Source organism: Megascapheus bottae, chromosome 23 (assembly GCF_031878675.1).
Source record: "Megascapheus bottae isolate mThoBot1 chromosome 23, mThoBot2.hap1, whole genome shotgun sequence".
Classification (NCBI taxonomy): Eukaryota; Metazoa; Chordata; class Mammalia; order Rodentia; family Geomyidae; genus Megascapheus; species Megascapheus bottae.
Window position 1 is genome coordinate 25026738 of NC_143531.1, and position 16179 is coordinate 25042916.

The window sequence follows — 16179 nt, forward strand, 5'->3', positions numbered from 1 at the left end:
CCAGCAAGGTATAAACGTCTCCATTCACTTGACCCTGTTTAACCTTTATTAATTTAGGTGCCTCCAGAGAGAGAGGGAGAGGGAGGGAGGGAGAGAGAGAGAGAAAGAAACAGAGAGAGAGAGAGAGAGAGAGAGAGAGAGAGAGAGAGAGAGAGAGAGAGAGAGAGAGAGAGAGAGAGAGAGAGGAGATTTGAGCAAAAAAAAAAAGGAAATCATAATGTGCTTATCACTAAGCAAATAAGGACAGCCATTGACTCTGTTCTCTGGTAGTGCTGGAGGCAGCCTGGCAGAGAGAAAGGAGTACCTGGGGTGATCAGAGGCCCTGGTCTGGAAACTAAGGCCTAAACTGAGACCAAAGCCTATCCTAGCTCTCCCAGGTAACCTTAGACAAGTTACTTAATTGCTTGGGCTGAAGGAATGGAAACTTCTTCAAGTAAAAAAAAAAAAATCCAGATAGGTTAAATGGTTGAAGCGATGCTATCCAGTGGTGTCAGAGGGTGTTCGCCCCGCTCAACCCCACTGCTACCCAACGCAGCTCTGTGCTTTTCTTGGGGACTGGAAACTCACCTTGCTGGAGGTGTGTCTGTCTCAGTGATTAGGTTCTGGATTCCATCCCTGGCACCACCCAAAGAAAGGCAGAAATGCAGGAGCTGGGCTTGGTTCAGAATGAAGACAAAGCAGTGTTTTGTTTTCTGTTTTGTTTTGTTTTGTTTTTCTCTCTCTCTCCTTTGCCCACTTGTAGCGGAGAACTACAAGGAGACACAGACGGTGACAGTCAAAGAAGAGCCCATGGAGGTGGATCTTCAGGATTCCCGGGCCTCCATCTCACCCAGCCGGACCGTCAGCTACAGCTCCTTCATCGGGCGAGAGAAAACAGAGCCCTTGCAGAAGATGCCAGAAGGCAGGGTAGTCCCAGAGAGAAACCTCTTCAGCCAGGACATCTCTGTGAAGATGGCCTCTGAGCTTCTCTTTCAACTTTCAGGTAGATTCAGATGCAGAAAACTGTCCATCATTGAGAATCACTGAAGGGAGGGTTCTTCTAGCAGCCAACTACATTCTAGACCATGGGAAAAGGAAATTATTTTTTTGTCACCTTACCATGCCTACTGCCACCCAAATTTAACAAGTAGTAAAGGGTCACCATGAAGAATTTCCACCAGACTTTCTTTCACATAAAGCTGAATCACTTGGAGCTAGAACTCCAAAGTTCTATAAAAATGATCCCAGTTCATACAGAACTTCAGAGTTCTGGATTCAAAAAGGGTCTTCATAGGCGAAATACCTACCTCTGGATTTGTGTTCCAAGTGGATCTTCTGAACATCTTTCTAATGTGCTAAAGATAAGCTTCTGTTTACCCAGTCGACCAAACGACTGTGAATTCCATCCAAATCAGTGGAGTCTCAGTTAGTGAGATTTTACTGTCTCTTGCTAGGAAAAAAAAAAGTAGAAGGGATGCTTTCAGCTCTAACCTATGAGAGTATTTTCTACAAACCCACCTTCTCTACTTTGAATACTTAACAGTCCCCTAGTGGATCCCATGAAATGTCTGGATGAAGTAGTTGAAGGACCTAACAGCTTGTCTCTTTGTCAGCTCTTTCAAGATCTACGCCCCTTGGCCCTAACAGATTTCATATGGTGTTAACATTTTTTGATACGGCAGAGTAAGGAGTTGTGGGGGAGAGTGTGGATTTTCTATTCCTTGTGTAGGAAATGAGAATTATGACAGATTCCTGTGGTGTGATATGTTGAACCTGATTGAAATGGATTATTTGAACCTGTACATGCAAGATTCTTATCTTGACATAAACACAAGCAAGAGTGGCCAGCCACCATGCTTGAAATTCACCGAGTCCGTTAATCCAGCGCAACTCTGTTGAGTTTGTAACTGATGTTTGATCAACTGTGTCTTGTTGTGGGAAGCGAACACCTAGAAAATGCTTTGGGTCCAGTATTTGTCCCAATCCTCCCCCCACCCCCAAACAAAATACCCAAAATGAAGGAAGATTCTCATGTCAGTTCACTGTGTCACTGAAACGGGTAACACAATCTTTGGCTTCCCAAAGACTGTGTTCATGCAGATCGCTTAATAATATATATGTTTTTCTAAAGGCCAAGGTGTATCTAACAATATATACTTTGGTAATCATTTCAGAGTTTGCCACAGTGAGGTTAGCATGGTTCTCTGCGGTAAGTCTGTCCCTAGTGGTGCATTACCCTAGCTTCCTGTGCCCGAAGTGCCTGCTGTGAACACACTCCTCCTCGCCCTGTCAGGTGACCTCACACAGGCCGTTCAGCTCCCGTTTCCTGCTTTCTTTAAGGCCAGCGCCTGGTGGTCCACGTCACAAGTGGACAATGACACATGAACACATGCCCTGCAGTTCAGACTTGAATTTTGGAGCTAGCTAGGACAGATATTAGAAACCTTGATTTAAATCCACAATCTCAGCTTTTTACTTGCCCTGCCATTGAAATCTGACACTGTGGAAGAGCAGCCAGACTTTTCTCTCCATCCTCAAAAGAAACCTTGATGTCTTCCTCAGAATCTTCCCACTTGAAGTGGGCTGGGAAGCCCACCGTGCAACCTCACTAGCTAGTTCCTTTTGATTGGTTGGTCAGTAAAACATTTTGGGGGCTAGTCCATGTATACTTTAGGTGCATCTCATCCAATAAGGACAAGAGGATTTGGGTGTTTAAAAAAGAAGCCAAAAAAGCCAGGCTGCGGTGGCTCATGTGTGTAATCCTAGCTACCCAGGAGGCTGAGGTCTGAGGATCACAGTTTGAGGCCAGCTCACACAGGAAAGTCCGACGAGCAAGGTAAAGTTGGAAGGTTTCTGCTTCAAGGTAAGCATGGATGTTCCGTTCTCTTTCTTTACAGAAAAAGTGAGCAAAGAGCACAATCACACGAAGGAGAACACGATCCGGACGAGCACCAGGTGGGTACCGTGTGTGGTGACCCCACACCACTTCCCCACGCCAGAGGTGCCACCCGTGAGTTCCCTTCTGTTCTCTTGGTTCTTTTTCTTGGCAGTCGTGGAATAGTGTTGTTTGAACTCAGGACTTTGTGTTTGCCAACCAGGTGATCTATTCCTTAAGCCACTCCCCTCTTTGGCTTTTTTTGTCAGTTAGTGTCCCTCTGTTCCTTCTGCGACTAGCCTTAGACTCTGATTTTCCTGTCTCTGCCTCCTGCGTAGCTGGGTTCCAGCTATGTGCCCCCATCCCCAGCCCTTTCCCTTCTACTTTCTGCCAGAACCTCCCATTGATGGAAATAATGCAGAAACCAAGGACAAAAATGGAAAAGACTGTAAATATTTTTTAAGCATCTACTGGTGTTACTTTGCTGGGGAAGTTTTGTATGTTTAAAATGTTGATTTAAATTATTTTTTAATTTAAAATTGCTAAAAACAGAGGTTACAGTTACATAAGTCATGCCAAGAGTACATTTCTTTCTGGGCACAGTGTCTCCCAGTTTCTCTCTCTTTTATTTCAGCAGAGTGGCCACTGAGTATCAGTGCTGCATTTGTTTGCCCTTTGTCCCTCCATCTTTTTCTTTTTTTTTTTGCCAGTCCTGGGCTTGAGCTCAGGGCCTGAGCACTGTCCTTGGACTTTCTCAAGGCTAGAGCTCTACCACTTGAGCCTCAGCACCACTTCCGGCTTTTTTCTATATGTGGTACCAAGGAATCGAACCTGGGTCTTCATGCATGCTAGGCAAGCACTTTAACCACTAGGCCAAACTCCAGGCCTGTCCCTCCATCTTTTATATACCATTTCTTACAGTGATTTTGTGAAATAGATGTTATTATTATAATCTTCGCAAAACTTTCTCTTCTGGGCCAGGAGTTTGGCCTAGTGGTAGATTGCTTGCCTAGCATGCACAAAGACTCAAGTTTGATTCCTCAGTACCACATACATAGAAAAAAGCCAGAAGTGGTGCTGAGGCTCAAGTGGTAGAGCTCTAGTCTTGAGAAAACCAAAGGACAGTGCTCAGGCCCTGAGCTCAAGCCCAGGACTGGCAAAAAAAAAAAAAATTCTCTTTCTGTTTTTGGTGCTGGGAATTGAACCCACAGCCTTGTGCTTGCTAAGCATGCATTCTGCCACTGAGCTATGACCTCAGCTTTCAGAAGTGTCTTGACTTGATAGTTGAAATGTGTGGCACAACTGAATTTGGGGACTGCTTTGTGGCTGTGGAGTTCTCCACTGTTGTTCCAGTATTTTTACCTCACTCTTGTTTGAAAAGCAAGAATCTTGAAAGCAGAAGAATGATGTTGCTTTTTCAAAATTGCAAGATGTGGGCACAGTGGCACATCTTGTAATCCCAGATATTCAGCAGGGGAAGAGTCAGGGTTGACACTCAGATAGGAAGATTACATAAATAAGCCCAGGAGTTTGGGTTGCAGCTGCTCAGTATAGCAGGGTCTGTGCTCAAGAAGGAGGAAAAGGTGTATACAGTGGCTTACACCTGTGACTCTAGCTACGTGGGAGGTGGATGGAGATCAGAAGAGTTACAATGTAAGGCCAGCCTAGGCAAAGTGAGGTGCCATGTCAACAAAGAAAGTGAGATGTGGTGGCATATGCCTGGTATCCCAGCTCCATGCTTGACTGGGGAGATTGCAGCCTGGGGGAGGAAAAATGAAAAAAGAAAGGGGGGGAGGGAAGAAAGAAGGAAAGAAGAAATAAAAGAGGGAAGGAAAGAGAAAAAAGAAGAAATAAAAGAAAGGAAAGAGTGAGAGGAGGAAAGAAAGTAGAGGAGGGAGGGAGAGAAGAATACCACTCATTACATGACAGGAGTAGATTGAGACCAGATTTGTGGACTCCTCATCACCCTCACACCTCAGGCTTCTGAGTTAGCCAAGTCAAGAGTCATACTGCAGGAACCAGGGGAATCGGTGCCCATAGGATGCCGGTGTAGGAGCATGGAGAGCAGGCCCTGAGCTCTGCAGCCTCTTTAAGATGAGGAATTTTGCTTTCCTAGGCAAAGATAGAGCCTTTCTTTCTGATGGAGCAGTTGAATGATTTTAGCTTTGTAATTTGTACTGTGTGTGTGTGTGTGTCTCTGGAAACAAAACTCAGCATTTTTCATTCTTGAAGCAAAAATGTCAGACAGTGCTTTTCTTTTTGGTGCTCAGCCTCAAAGCATCGTCGCACTGTAAACAGAACTCACTTGAGGTTTAAATCTGAGGTTCTCTTTCAGTTCAGTTCATTTGAATTCATGAACATTGAGCGTCACACATCAATTAGTACAACACTGGGGCTAGACGGCGTGGGGACGGAACCTGGAAGCCATGGAAAAAGGCCATTCGTCTACAGTTTGCCTAGGGCAGGGCGTCTGGGGAGCGGGAGTGCTGTGTGGTCTGAAGTTGAGTGCCCAAATAGGACAACCGAGCCAATAGAGGCTCCAGGCTGCTTCTGCTTCCTCCTTGTGGCACAAAGGCTGGAGCCCGTCTGCTTGGTCCCTGGACCTGAGTACTGATGAAATAGTTCAGATGGGTAGACCACAAACTCAAATGAGTATCTGTTGATTCCTTAGGGTCCTTGAAGTGTCACGGGCAAGATATCCTAGAAACAGAGCAGAGATGGGGATGGTCACCATGAGGGTGTGCTGGGAGACGGGACTTGAAGGGGAGGGAGCCCAAGGGTGTCAGCTCAGCCCCCCAGAGAGCTATGAAGTGGGAAGTTCTTCAAGAGTCAAGGTTGTCTCCGGCAGAGGGCCAGCTCATTTTACCACCTGCCTCCCCCTGTGCTGACCGGTAGCTTCAGCCCGTCCTGTAGGGCTCTCTAGGGGATATTTCTTACCCGCAGCTGCCAACACTGACAGCTAGGAGTGAGTGAGGGCACAGAAAGCCAGGGAGGCCTGGCATTCCCATGGAGGCTTCTGCTGGCCCCTTACAATTTCAGGCTAATACTTGCACAACAAAAAGGTCTTTTGGAGACTGTTATTGTATACTATCAGGTGTTGTGGCAAGAGGTAAGACAAAGTTTGGACTAGCCTCAGACGATTGAAATTGTCGGGTAAAATTGTCTTGGCTAGAGCTGAAATATAATTACTGGATATGGGAGGGGTTTTTTTAAACCTATTTGGCAAAAATGAAGCAATCCATAGATTCTCCTTCTCTTAAGGAGATGATGAGTAAGAAGAAATCTGAATCAGATCTTTTACCCAAACAAAGGAAGAGTTGTGCCTTGAGGGCCCCTGGCATGGTTCAGAAACTCAGTTATGGAATTCTCAGTGTGTAGACCCAAAGAATTGGGAGTACACAATTTTAATCCCAGCTACACAGGAGGCAGAGATTGGAAGGATTGCAGTCTGAGACATGAGTTGCAATTAGGCAAAAACCTGAGACCTTACACAAGATGGTATCTGAAAAACAACATAAAGCAAAAAGGGCTAGAGATGTGACTCAAGTGGCAGAGCAGTGGCCTAGCACGTATAAGCTGTTTAGTTTCAAACTCCAGTTTTGCCCCTGTCCCCCACCCCTAATTCTTGGTTTATAGTTTTGCAAAGTACTGAGTATATTTTTATTTTTTTCTTCAAGTAGGACCATATTCAAATCTTCAAGTAGATTTCTTGTTTATATCTCACCTCATTATTGCGAATAGAATATAAACAAATTGCTCAGTGCCAGGAAAATTGTCTTTAAATGATATATATAAAAGATGTCATTTGTTCTTTTTCTCTCCTTCTAATTCTTGTTTTAAAAGGAACTTATTTTGTGTACATAGGGTCAGTATGTCTTACGGTGTGATTTGTGATATCCTTTATACAGATTTGCAACAGATCTCTGAATCTTATCTCCAAGTTTTTAGATACATGGCGGGATATTGGTTTAGTTGCCATTTCTTTTTTATTGTTTTTTCCTCCTCCCCCTTGATGGCACTGGAGTTTGAACTCTGGCCTCACACTCACTAGGCAAGTGCTCCACCTTGAGCTGTACTCCTTTTTTTTTTTTCTTCTGTCGGGGTCTTGTGTTTCTGTCGGAGCTGGCCTTTGACTACAGGCCGCCTATGTAATAAGTCTCTGATGTAGCTGGGATGGCAGGCACAGACTATCGTGCCTGGCTTACCTTTTGAGATGGGGTTTTGCTAACCTTTGGCCTTGGCTGACCTTACGCTGTAATCTTTCTTATCTCTACCTTCCCTGTAGCTGGGGTTACAAATGCGACCGACGATGCCAAGTCCTAGTTTTTGTATTTGTGTTTGACTTCCTAGAAGAAACCGACAGCTTAGAACAAAGGCTCCCGATGGGAGACATGTTGAGAAGGAGCCTCGTGTGGGAGTGGTGGGTTTCTTTGAAACAGTTGACTGAGGACCCCTGAGATCCTGGCTCTGCACCACGGAGCTGGCCGCCTCAGCCGGTTGGTGGGGGCCTGCGCCCCTCCACTCTGGGCACCTCCTACTTCTGGAGTCCCCGTGGACCCAGACAACATGGCTGCCTGTCTCCGTCCTCTGCAATCCCACCACTTCCTCCTAGTTGTTACCGGTATCCATCCGGATGCTCATCCATCCCAGCCACAAGAACCGAGGAGACGCACAGTAGGCCCAGACAGTATGAGCACACACGGGGCTGGCATTCCGGTAGGCCCATGAGTGTGACACAGGGAGGACGTGAAGCATCTGGCCATCACTCACCTAATCCTCCCCCTCCCCTCAGACCACCTCAGCTCTGCCCACGATGTTTTTAATTCTGCATCCTAAGATGGGCAGGTATGGAGCAGTTTTAAAAATAAAGGCTGAGACTAACAACTGGCAACTTACTGGATCTTTGGTTCTCTGGCTCATTTAAAATAAAAGGGGAAGGGCTAGGAGTTTGGCCTAGTGGTAGAGTGCTTGCCTAGCATGCATGAAGACCTGGGTTTGATTCCTCAGTACCACATACATAGAAAAAAGCTGGAAGTGGTGCTGAGGCTCAAGTGGTCGAGCTCCAGCCTTGAGAAAACCCAAGGCCTGTGCTCAGGACCTAAGCCCAAGCCCAGAACTGGCAAAAATAAAATAAAATAATAAAAGGGGAAAAAAACTTTTATGAGGGAAAATGTAAACATATACAAAAGGAGACAGCATGTCCCAATCAATTATCCACTTACAACCAATGATTTTACTCTGCTCCCTCTTGCCTCCCTCCCCCGGATCGTTCTTAGACATCATTTTAACAACTGGCCTTGGTGATTCTTCCCCCATCCTCAGAATTTAGACTGGCTGCTTCAATTAGGATCATCTTTCCAAAAGTAAAGGAGAAAAGCAACCCAGCAAAGCACATCTTGGAGGCAGGCAGAAAAATCAATTTACTTAGCAGCTGGAGTGATCAGACCGCATGGTCCTGCTGGCCCAGGCCCTGACCTCGTCCCCCGCCCTCGTTGGTGCTGTCGTAAGGGCGCCTCCACTGACTCCGTCCTTCAGACAGGACCTCGCTGTAAGGCTAAAACAGCAATCCTCTTGCCTGTTTAACCTATGGGTCTCAAAAAAATCAAGCCTACCATCAGGATGGCTGTGAGTCTCCTTTGAGAGAATGTGGAGCGATTGTTCCTAATGCTGTTCTGTCTGACAGACAAGAAGAGGAGAATCCTGGCCAGACCCTGGAGAACAGGAGGACAGAACATTTATGAGACTAATAAAATCCCGAGTTTTCTATTTCCTTTTTCCAGCAAAAGCCAAGACTCTGCAGGGACCAGATAACCAGCTATTACAGTCATTTGGTAGATGAAAATACATGAGGCGTGATAGCATACATACCTAGATCCCAAAATTTAATGGAATAAAAAAGAAGACCTACATCTCTTGACATAGACCATCACCCAGCAGATGCTGGGTAAGGCAGAAGTAGGAAAATGCCATCCTGCACTAAGAATCAGGTAGCTCTTGGCAGGTGAGCTGGACATGCTCCATGTTGTGTAACACCATGAACTTCAAACAATGGCAGCCAAGAATCCTCTCTTGGTTATTTGTTCTCTCTCATCCTCATTAATAATTCAGTGTCCATTGGGATATAAGATGGCAGGTGTATAAGAAAAACTTCTTACACCTGCTTTACTTTATTCTGAAGCAGCCGAGTATTTGTCTCAAATGGTCCCTTCCTCTTATTACTAGAGAAAAAGGTCCAAGACAAAAAAAGAAAATCAGAAGAAGATAGACTCCTCTTATACTGTACAAACCAACCTTTAATTTGCTCAATTTTCAGAAACTAGAATGCAGGCTCTTGTTGTGTGATTTAGATAATGGCACAAGCTGTGTTTACTAAAGGATATATTCAGTTGGAGGTATTCAATATAGAATTTTCTCCTGCCTGATGGTTTAGATGCAAGTCCTTAAATATTTATGATTCAGTAATAAAAAATTGCACAAATTTGTAAAAGCATGATGTGCTGCCTCAATTTATGCAATTTCCCCTTTTCATTTCTTTGGAGAACCTAAGAGAATAATGCTCTATTACCTTAAAAGTGAAAGATTACTTTCAAAGAACACTGAGTTAGATAGAAGCTATTAAGAAAAGACACAGGAAACAGAGCACATGAAATCACGAATTTTTTTTTAGTGGCTCTTCATATGTTTCCTTTACCCTTGATGTTCTGTGACTTTAAAAAAAATCAAATACATGAGTTTGTTTAAGCAACGTGTACCTGTCATCCTCGATCCTTGAGAGACAAGAGTTGGATGAATCACGGCCAAGACTGGGTTGGGCCAAAGCAGGAGATCCTGTCTGAAAAACAAAGCAAAAGGAGTGACGGAGGTGTGAGTGAAGTGGTAGAGTGCCTACTTAAGCAAGCACAAAACTCTTGAGTTCAATTAGAAAGGTAAAACAAATCAGACACACTGAGAATTGTAGTTTCAAAGACTGGAATCACTCCTTTCTTTGAAGAGCCTTTTCTGTAGGGACATTCAGTTACGATTTTTTCTTTTCTGGTGCAGTCAGAGTTGGGGCCACCCAATGCCACAGCAAAATCTCAGAAGCCGCCCTTTCTGACTGCACTGTCATCTGCTCGAAGATTGTCCTGATGAATATTGAAATTTGATGTTTGGGCTGTACATCATCAATCCCCAGCTGTGGTGCCCCGGGACCGTGCACTGCCCGCAGTACAGTCTGCAGGTGCTCTGACAGGATCATGAGAATTTTCATTAGAAATATGTCCTTTTCAGCATGAAGTTGTCATTTTTCAGAATTTAAAAGAAAACAACCTTAAACTCATTCTGGAAATTACAGCTTACCCCCCCCCCCATACACACACCTGGAACTGTGTTGTTGCTGTTCTCCTTTTCTTTGCTTTCTCTCATTTTGCTGAGCCTTCCTCAGTACTTCCATTGTTTTCCACGCCCCATCGTCCTGTGAGCATGCTCCTCCTCAGCACAAAGAGGTGCTTTCACCACTGCCTTGCGCTGAGTTGCTCGAGAGGGGAAGCATCAGTCCTAACAGTCAGGAATAAAGCATGGATTTCTAAGTCTGTAAGCAGCCAGCCAGAGCCAGGGCTGTGCATGGCATCTTCCGTAACCTCTGCCCTGGGAACAGAGCCCAAAGGTTGGCGTCACTTAAGTGCTAGACTCAGCTCTGCTCTAATCTGGAATGTTCTCCCAGGAGTTTCTGTCTCCAGAGCTGTTACAAAAGTGGTGCCTTTTGTGTCTCAATGGACAAGCCACCGAAACAATGCCAAAGGCCAGGGGAGCATGCCCACTGCACTACCGTGTACTCTGTAGCTTGTGCTCGTCACTGAGTTCATCTGCTCCCCCAGCTCACTCTGTGCAAAGCTCCTTCCCCTTGTTTGTGTATGAAGTCAGATTTCTGCCTGAGATCCCGGGCCTTACACACACACTGACATTTTGCAGATCCGGACCTGCAGGGTTCACTTCCTTGGTCTGTGGTTGGCTGGGGCTGCCCTGGTGTGACCTCTCCACTGTGGTGGCACTGACAAGGCCTAGCATTGTGCTTCTTGTCCTGGAAGGTTTCCTGCCTCATAGTGGATGAATACTAGAGTCTAGCAACCGGAGCCCGTTCCCTGAACATGCGGTGTTAGGTTGTACGCATTGGCCCATCTTTAAGACAGCCATAAAGAGAAGGCATTGTGCTTTCCAAAGAAGAAAATACACAGTGTTGCTGATAAGTACTTTTTCTGACAAATTTCTTTTGACTGTACTTTATTAGACCTCTTCCTTCCATGGTGCCTGGACTTTTGAGCCAGAGACAGGACAGTACTGAGGTCACAATTTAGACACTTGTTCTGGCCCGTGGTCTACTTTTATTTTTATTTTTATTTTTTGTACTTTACTTCTAGCTCCTGCCTTAAAAGACTTCCTTCAACAGTAAAGGAGTCCAGCCTAGCACTGGTGGCTCATGCCTGTACTCGTAGCTATTCAAGAGGCTGATATCTGAGGACTGCCTTTCGAAGCCAGCCTAGGGAGGAAAATTCATGACATTCTAATTTCCAGTTAATCACCAAAAAGCTGGAAGTATAGCTGTGACCATCCTTGAATGAAAAGCTAAAAGACAGCTTCTAGGCCCTGAGTTCAAATCCCAGTGCCATCATGAGAAAAAGAAAAAAGGAAAAGATCCTAAATAGCAAAAAAAAAAAAATTCAGTTTTCAAAGTAATTTTTACTTCCGAAGATATATAGAGAAAAAATAATCACGTATAATTTTACTACCCAGAGAAAGCCACTGCCAAGTTGAGTGATGAGTATTTTTGCTGAATTTCTATTTCTATATTTGTATTTTCTTGTAAAGATTGGATCCTACCAAAGCTACAGATTTATAATCCTCTTTTCATCTAGGTATATATTAAGAACATCTTTCAGGCAATGCAACTGATTATATTTTTTGAATGTTTATTCATTTGCATGTCATTAAATCAGTTTCCTGTTACTATCAAGGACACTTCCACCTCCTTACAACTTGTAACTAGTCTAAACAATATTGAGATAAAAGAGCTCAAAAAGAATGTACATTGTTCAGAATTTTATGAATTGTCAGCTTTGATTTCCAAAAGAAAAAAAAAATCCGTCTACAATTCTGCCAGGATCTAAAGAGAGAAAAGATTTCAGTTGTCCAACAAACTCTATCTATGCTTTATTGTTGTAACAATGTTTTTTTTAAAGAAAAAAACCTTTCAAAATGACATATTATGATTAAAACCTTGAAATTTGGCCCCCGAAAGAACTCATTGTTGATGGTGAGACATTTGTATTTATCCTCCTATGTTCTTCACTGTGGCTTACCTTTCCTTTTGGTGGTTTATCTGGGGTTGTATTTGGATGGTGCTCCTGATAGTTTATGATGATGATAAATTTAAAAACAAAGTTGAACAGATGGAAGAAATATCTCCATCACAGTCAACAGCTTGTCATACTGGCTATATCTGACTCCACCAGGCACGATGTTTTTGGCTATCATGGTTGGCAATCCTGAGTGTCAAACTTGAGGCCTCACTCAATGCCATTTTACAGCTTTCAGAATTAACCTTTAGCCCTTCGTTGTTGACAAGCTTTTATTTGCCCAGCTCCGGCCAAAGGCCCGCCCATGCCAGTAGAACAGGAGAAGGCACAGCCCTTAGCTTCTTAGTCATCTCGAGAAATGAAAGCTGGAGCTGCCTTGCCTGGTGCCTGGAGTGGAATGACAGCGACCTCGGCTCTCCTGGGCCCACAAGCTTCCTTTATAGCCACCAAAGCTTCCGTTTTTAGAGTTTAGTTTGAGTTTAACTCACTACAGTCTTCCTTTCTACAAAACGAAGGGAGACCAACATGATTGATGCCTGCGCTTCCACACCCAGGCCTGGGGTCACAGGACGCCTCTGGGCAGCCCCTTCTGAGTTTGAATAAGGAGTTTTCTGCCTGGGATGGTCAGGGTTGTCTTTAGGATGAGGATTCCTTAATCTTAATCTTGGGTTCTCTTCCAACCTCATAACCCCTGAACTGCGGCAACCGAAGGTTCTTCTTACCATAGTAAACAAACCTCTATATTTAAATATGTGTATTTATATAAGCACATGTTATATTTACACACACATATATATACACGCATGCACACACACACACACACACACACACACACACACACACACAGAGTATTGGTAGGAGAGGACTAAGTTCATGCAGACCTAAGCATTGTGTTTTTGATTTTGTAATTTTTTTAAACTTTGTAGAGGAAAGGGAAGATGAACAAAGAAGGGAAAATGCAGTCAAGAATTTATTGTGTATACCACAAAACTAAGAAAAGGGAAGAGGGAGTGAGAACATTGAAAGGGTGAGACTGATCATTGTATTTATAAAATGCTTTGTTACATGGTGTTTCCTTTGTACAACTACTTAAATTTAAAAAAAAAAATTAAAAAACCTTTGTAGCTTTAAATACCATGATTTATAAATATACCACAGCACATATAAGTATATAAATATATTAAGAAATATTGAGCATTTCTTACTGTAAATTGCTAGCAAGTAAAATATTGAAGAAAAACCAAGCACCACGAAAAAATATAGAAAATTGCATTCATCATGAAAAGTAAGATGAAAATGAAGTCTTAAGTTGAATATGCCTAAACCAAAAATACTGAAATCTCACGTGTTCCACATCTAAAGGTTGCTGATACTGGCCTAATATCACATGTGGAAAATTCCACAACTGGGCTTATGTGACACGGTGCAGAGGACAAAGGGACACAGATACTATGTCCATTTACCTTCAGTGTGTACTCTGTGAGCTACAGGAACTTACTTTGGGATGTGGGTTCTAACGTCAAGATATTTCATTTTATGTACGCAAATATTCCAAAATACACCCCCTGATTCTAAGCACTTCAGAAAAGGGCTACTCAATTGGTAATGTGATTTGATCACTAAAAAAAAAAAATGCATTGTCTTCAAGTAGTTACATAGAGTTGCCATTTAACAAGGTGTTTCATGAATATAATATTTCTTGATCAATGTTGATCTTTTTTTAAAAAATGAGAAATGAAAAATAAACTATGACAAGGATTATTGCTTTGAACCTGAGTGAGCACATTTTTCAAGCAAGATGTTCTAGTTTCTCAGAAAGTTCCTACAGACTGTGAAGCTCTTGAGAAGTAAGAGAATTATCACTAAGCCATAGACTTTTCCTATTCCTTATCTTTCTAATTTGACATGTGTAAGAAGTTCATTCGGCTTGCGATTCTTTGGCAGAAACTGCAATCTGTTATTGTTAGCCAGTTCTGGATGTCATTTCTGATTTGTTTCAATGCACTGTGTAAAAAGGAGACTGCCAGCGGAAGTTACTGGTGTCCACTTCTCGCCGTAACTTTGTTCTACCACCTGCCTACTCTTGTGGCTTTTGGAAATGTGGAAGATCGCTTTCTCAACTCTAGCTTCCTATTTGCTTCCAAATGTCAGTGTGGGATGCCTCTCTTGGGAAGTGTGTTTAGAGCTAAGGGATTCCAAGCCAGAGGTGGTGGTGGTGTTGTTTTGTTGTTAACAATACCAGTTCATTGGTTTTAAGAAAATATGTGGTATTTCAGTGGTTCAGAAGTAACACCTTTTACTGATATCTGTATTGCATATATTCAGATGGTGAATAAGGCTTAGGAAAAATGAGGGCCATGTTTGTGGGACGCAAAGACATGTGGGGTGTGGCATGGGCTGAGGGGCTGCTGAGAGCTTTTCCACCCCAGGCGGGGGCTGCCAGCTCTACTTTGCAACTTGACAGCTTCTCAGATAAATGCAAATAAATCAGAAAGTCCATTCTTGAGATTGCCTTAAAATAACAAAACAAAAGAAAAATTAACCAAAATTCTTTTGAGCTCATCTTGGAAAAAAGCCTGAAGTCTCATTACATCAGATGACATGGAGCTGAATAGGTAATCAAGGACTTTTACTTGGAAATACACTTTTCTTTCTTTCCTTCTCTAGAGCAATCTGTCTATACACAGAGGTCAGAATATCACTTGAGGATGATTTGCTTTTTATATTTTGTAAGATTTCATTCCACTCTGATCTACCTAAGTCTTTATGGGTTCTGAGTAAGAATTCATTACACAGCCAAGTTTTCTCTTTCTCTGATTAATCTTTCTTTTCTCATTGCCAGTCCCAAGTTCAACACTGAAAGTCATGATTATTATCATTTAATAGGGGGTGAGGGGGGGGATGGTTTATTTTATGTTGTACTTTTAAACTTCATTGGTGTCATTCCTTCCAGAACTTTCTATGATATACTATATCTCCCTGCCATCAGACTGAGGATTCCTGTAAGGTCTGGATTTGGGAGGAGAATGGTTAGGAGTTGTGCTTTCTTCTCTGCATGAAGCCCAGTACCCTGATGGCCCACAGATGTTAAGAGTAGAAATATTTATACCACAATCAGCACTTAGCAAACTGTAGCACTATTTAGAGCTATAATCTTTGATGGGCTGTTTTTTTTTTATTTATTGTAAATCTTCCTATTCTCAACCCTGTGCTGTTGGCCTTGTAGCCTGAGCCATCCCAGATCTGGACTTGTCCATTCCTAACGACGGACTGAACCTGCTACAGAAAATATACACATGTGTTTGTACATGGATATGTGTGCATTCGCTTACTTTCTCAATATCTGTTCCCTTTTCTAAAAGAGAAAGAATCTCAACTAGATAAAAGTTGTATAAGATGTCTTTCTAAGTAACAAAACACAGAGAAAGTAATGTAGAATTCAGTCTGTTTCAAGTCCATACTGGCTTCTGAATGTTCTTGGACCATTTATGTGCATTAGTAAGTCTTCCAGTCTGTGTCCAGGTCCAAAGAGAATATGTTCTAGAACAAAGTGATTTTGTTAAATGAGGATATGTAACACAGTTCCTCTGCTATTAGAGGTTAGTGTCAGCCTCCTTACCAAAATAATAATAATAGTAGTGATAAAAATACTTTGTGTGTGTTTGGGAACATTGTTGCCTTTTTTAATTTCCATTTTATTTTATTTTTAATACCGGTGTTGAGGCCTAAACTCTGGGTCCCACATTCTAGCTTAGCAGGGCTGGGCTTCAAACTACAGGCCTCACATCTCAGCTTCCTGAGCAGATTACAAATGTAAGCCACTGGCATCCAGTCTTTTTTCACTTCCTTAGCTTACCTTCTGTTGGTGGACTTTCTCATAATAAAGTAAAAAGCATGGGCAGCTACAGTCAGAGTATAAGAGCCATGTGACAGTCACAAATGGTTCCTTTGCTGGTACAATTTACACCGGTGTTCGGTTGCCTGGTAAGGAGC

General features: G+C 43.0%; 1 protein-coding gene across 5 annotated transcripts in view; it reads left to right on the forward strand.

Annotated features, from left to right (window-relative positions):
* Positions 1 to 16179, forward strand: part of Znf827 (zinc finger protein 827) — a 140828-nt gene that overhangs the window by 78453 nt on the left and 46196 nt on the right. For all 5 annotated transcript variants that reach the window (XM_090356880.1, XM_090356883.1, XM_090356881.1 and 2 more), the window contains exons 6-7: positions 743 to 982; positions 2877 to 2934. In XM_090356880.1, the coding sequence (XP_090213006.1) occupies positions 743 to 982; positions 2877 to 2934 (298 nt within the window). The remainder of the gene's footprint in view (positions 1 to 742; positions 983 to 2876; positions 2935 to 16179) is intronic.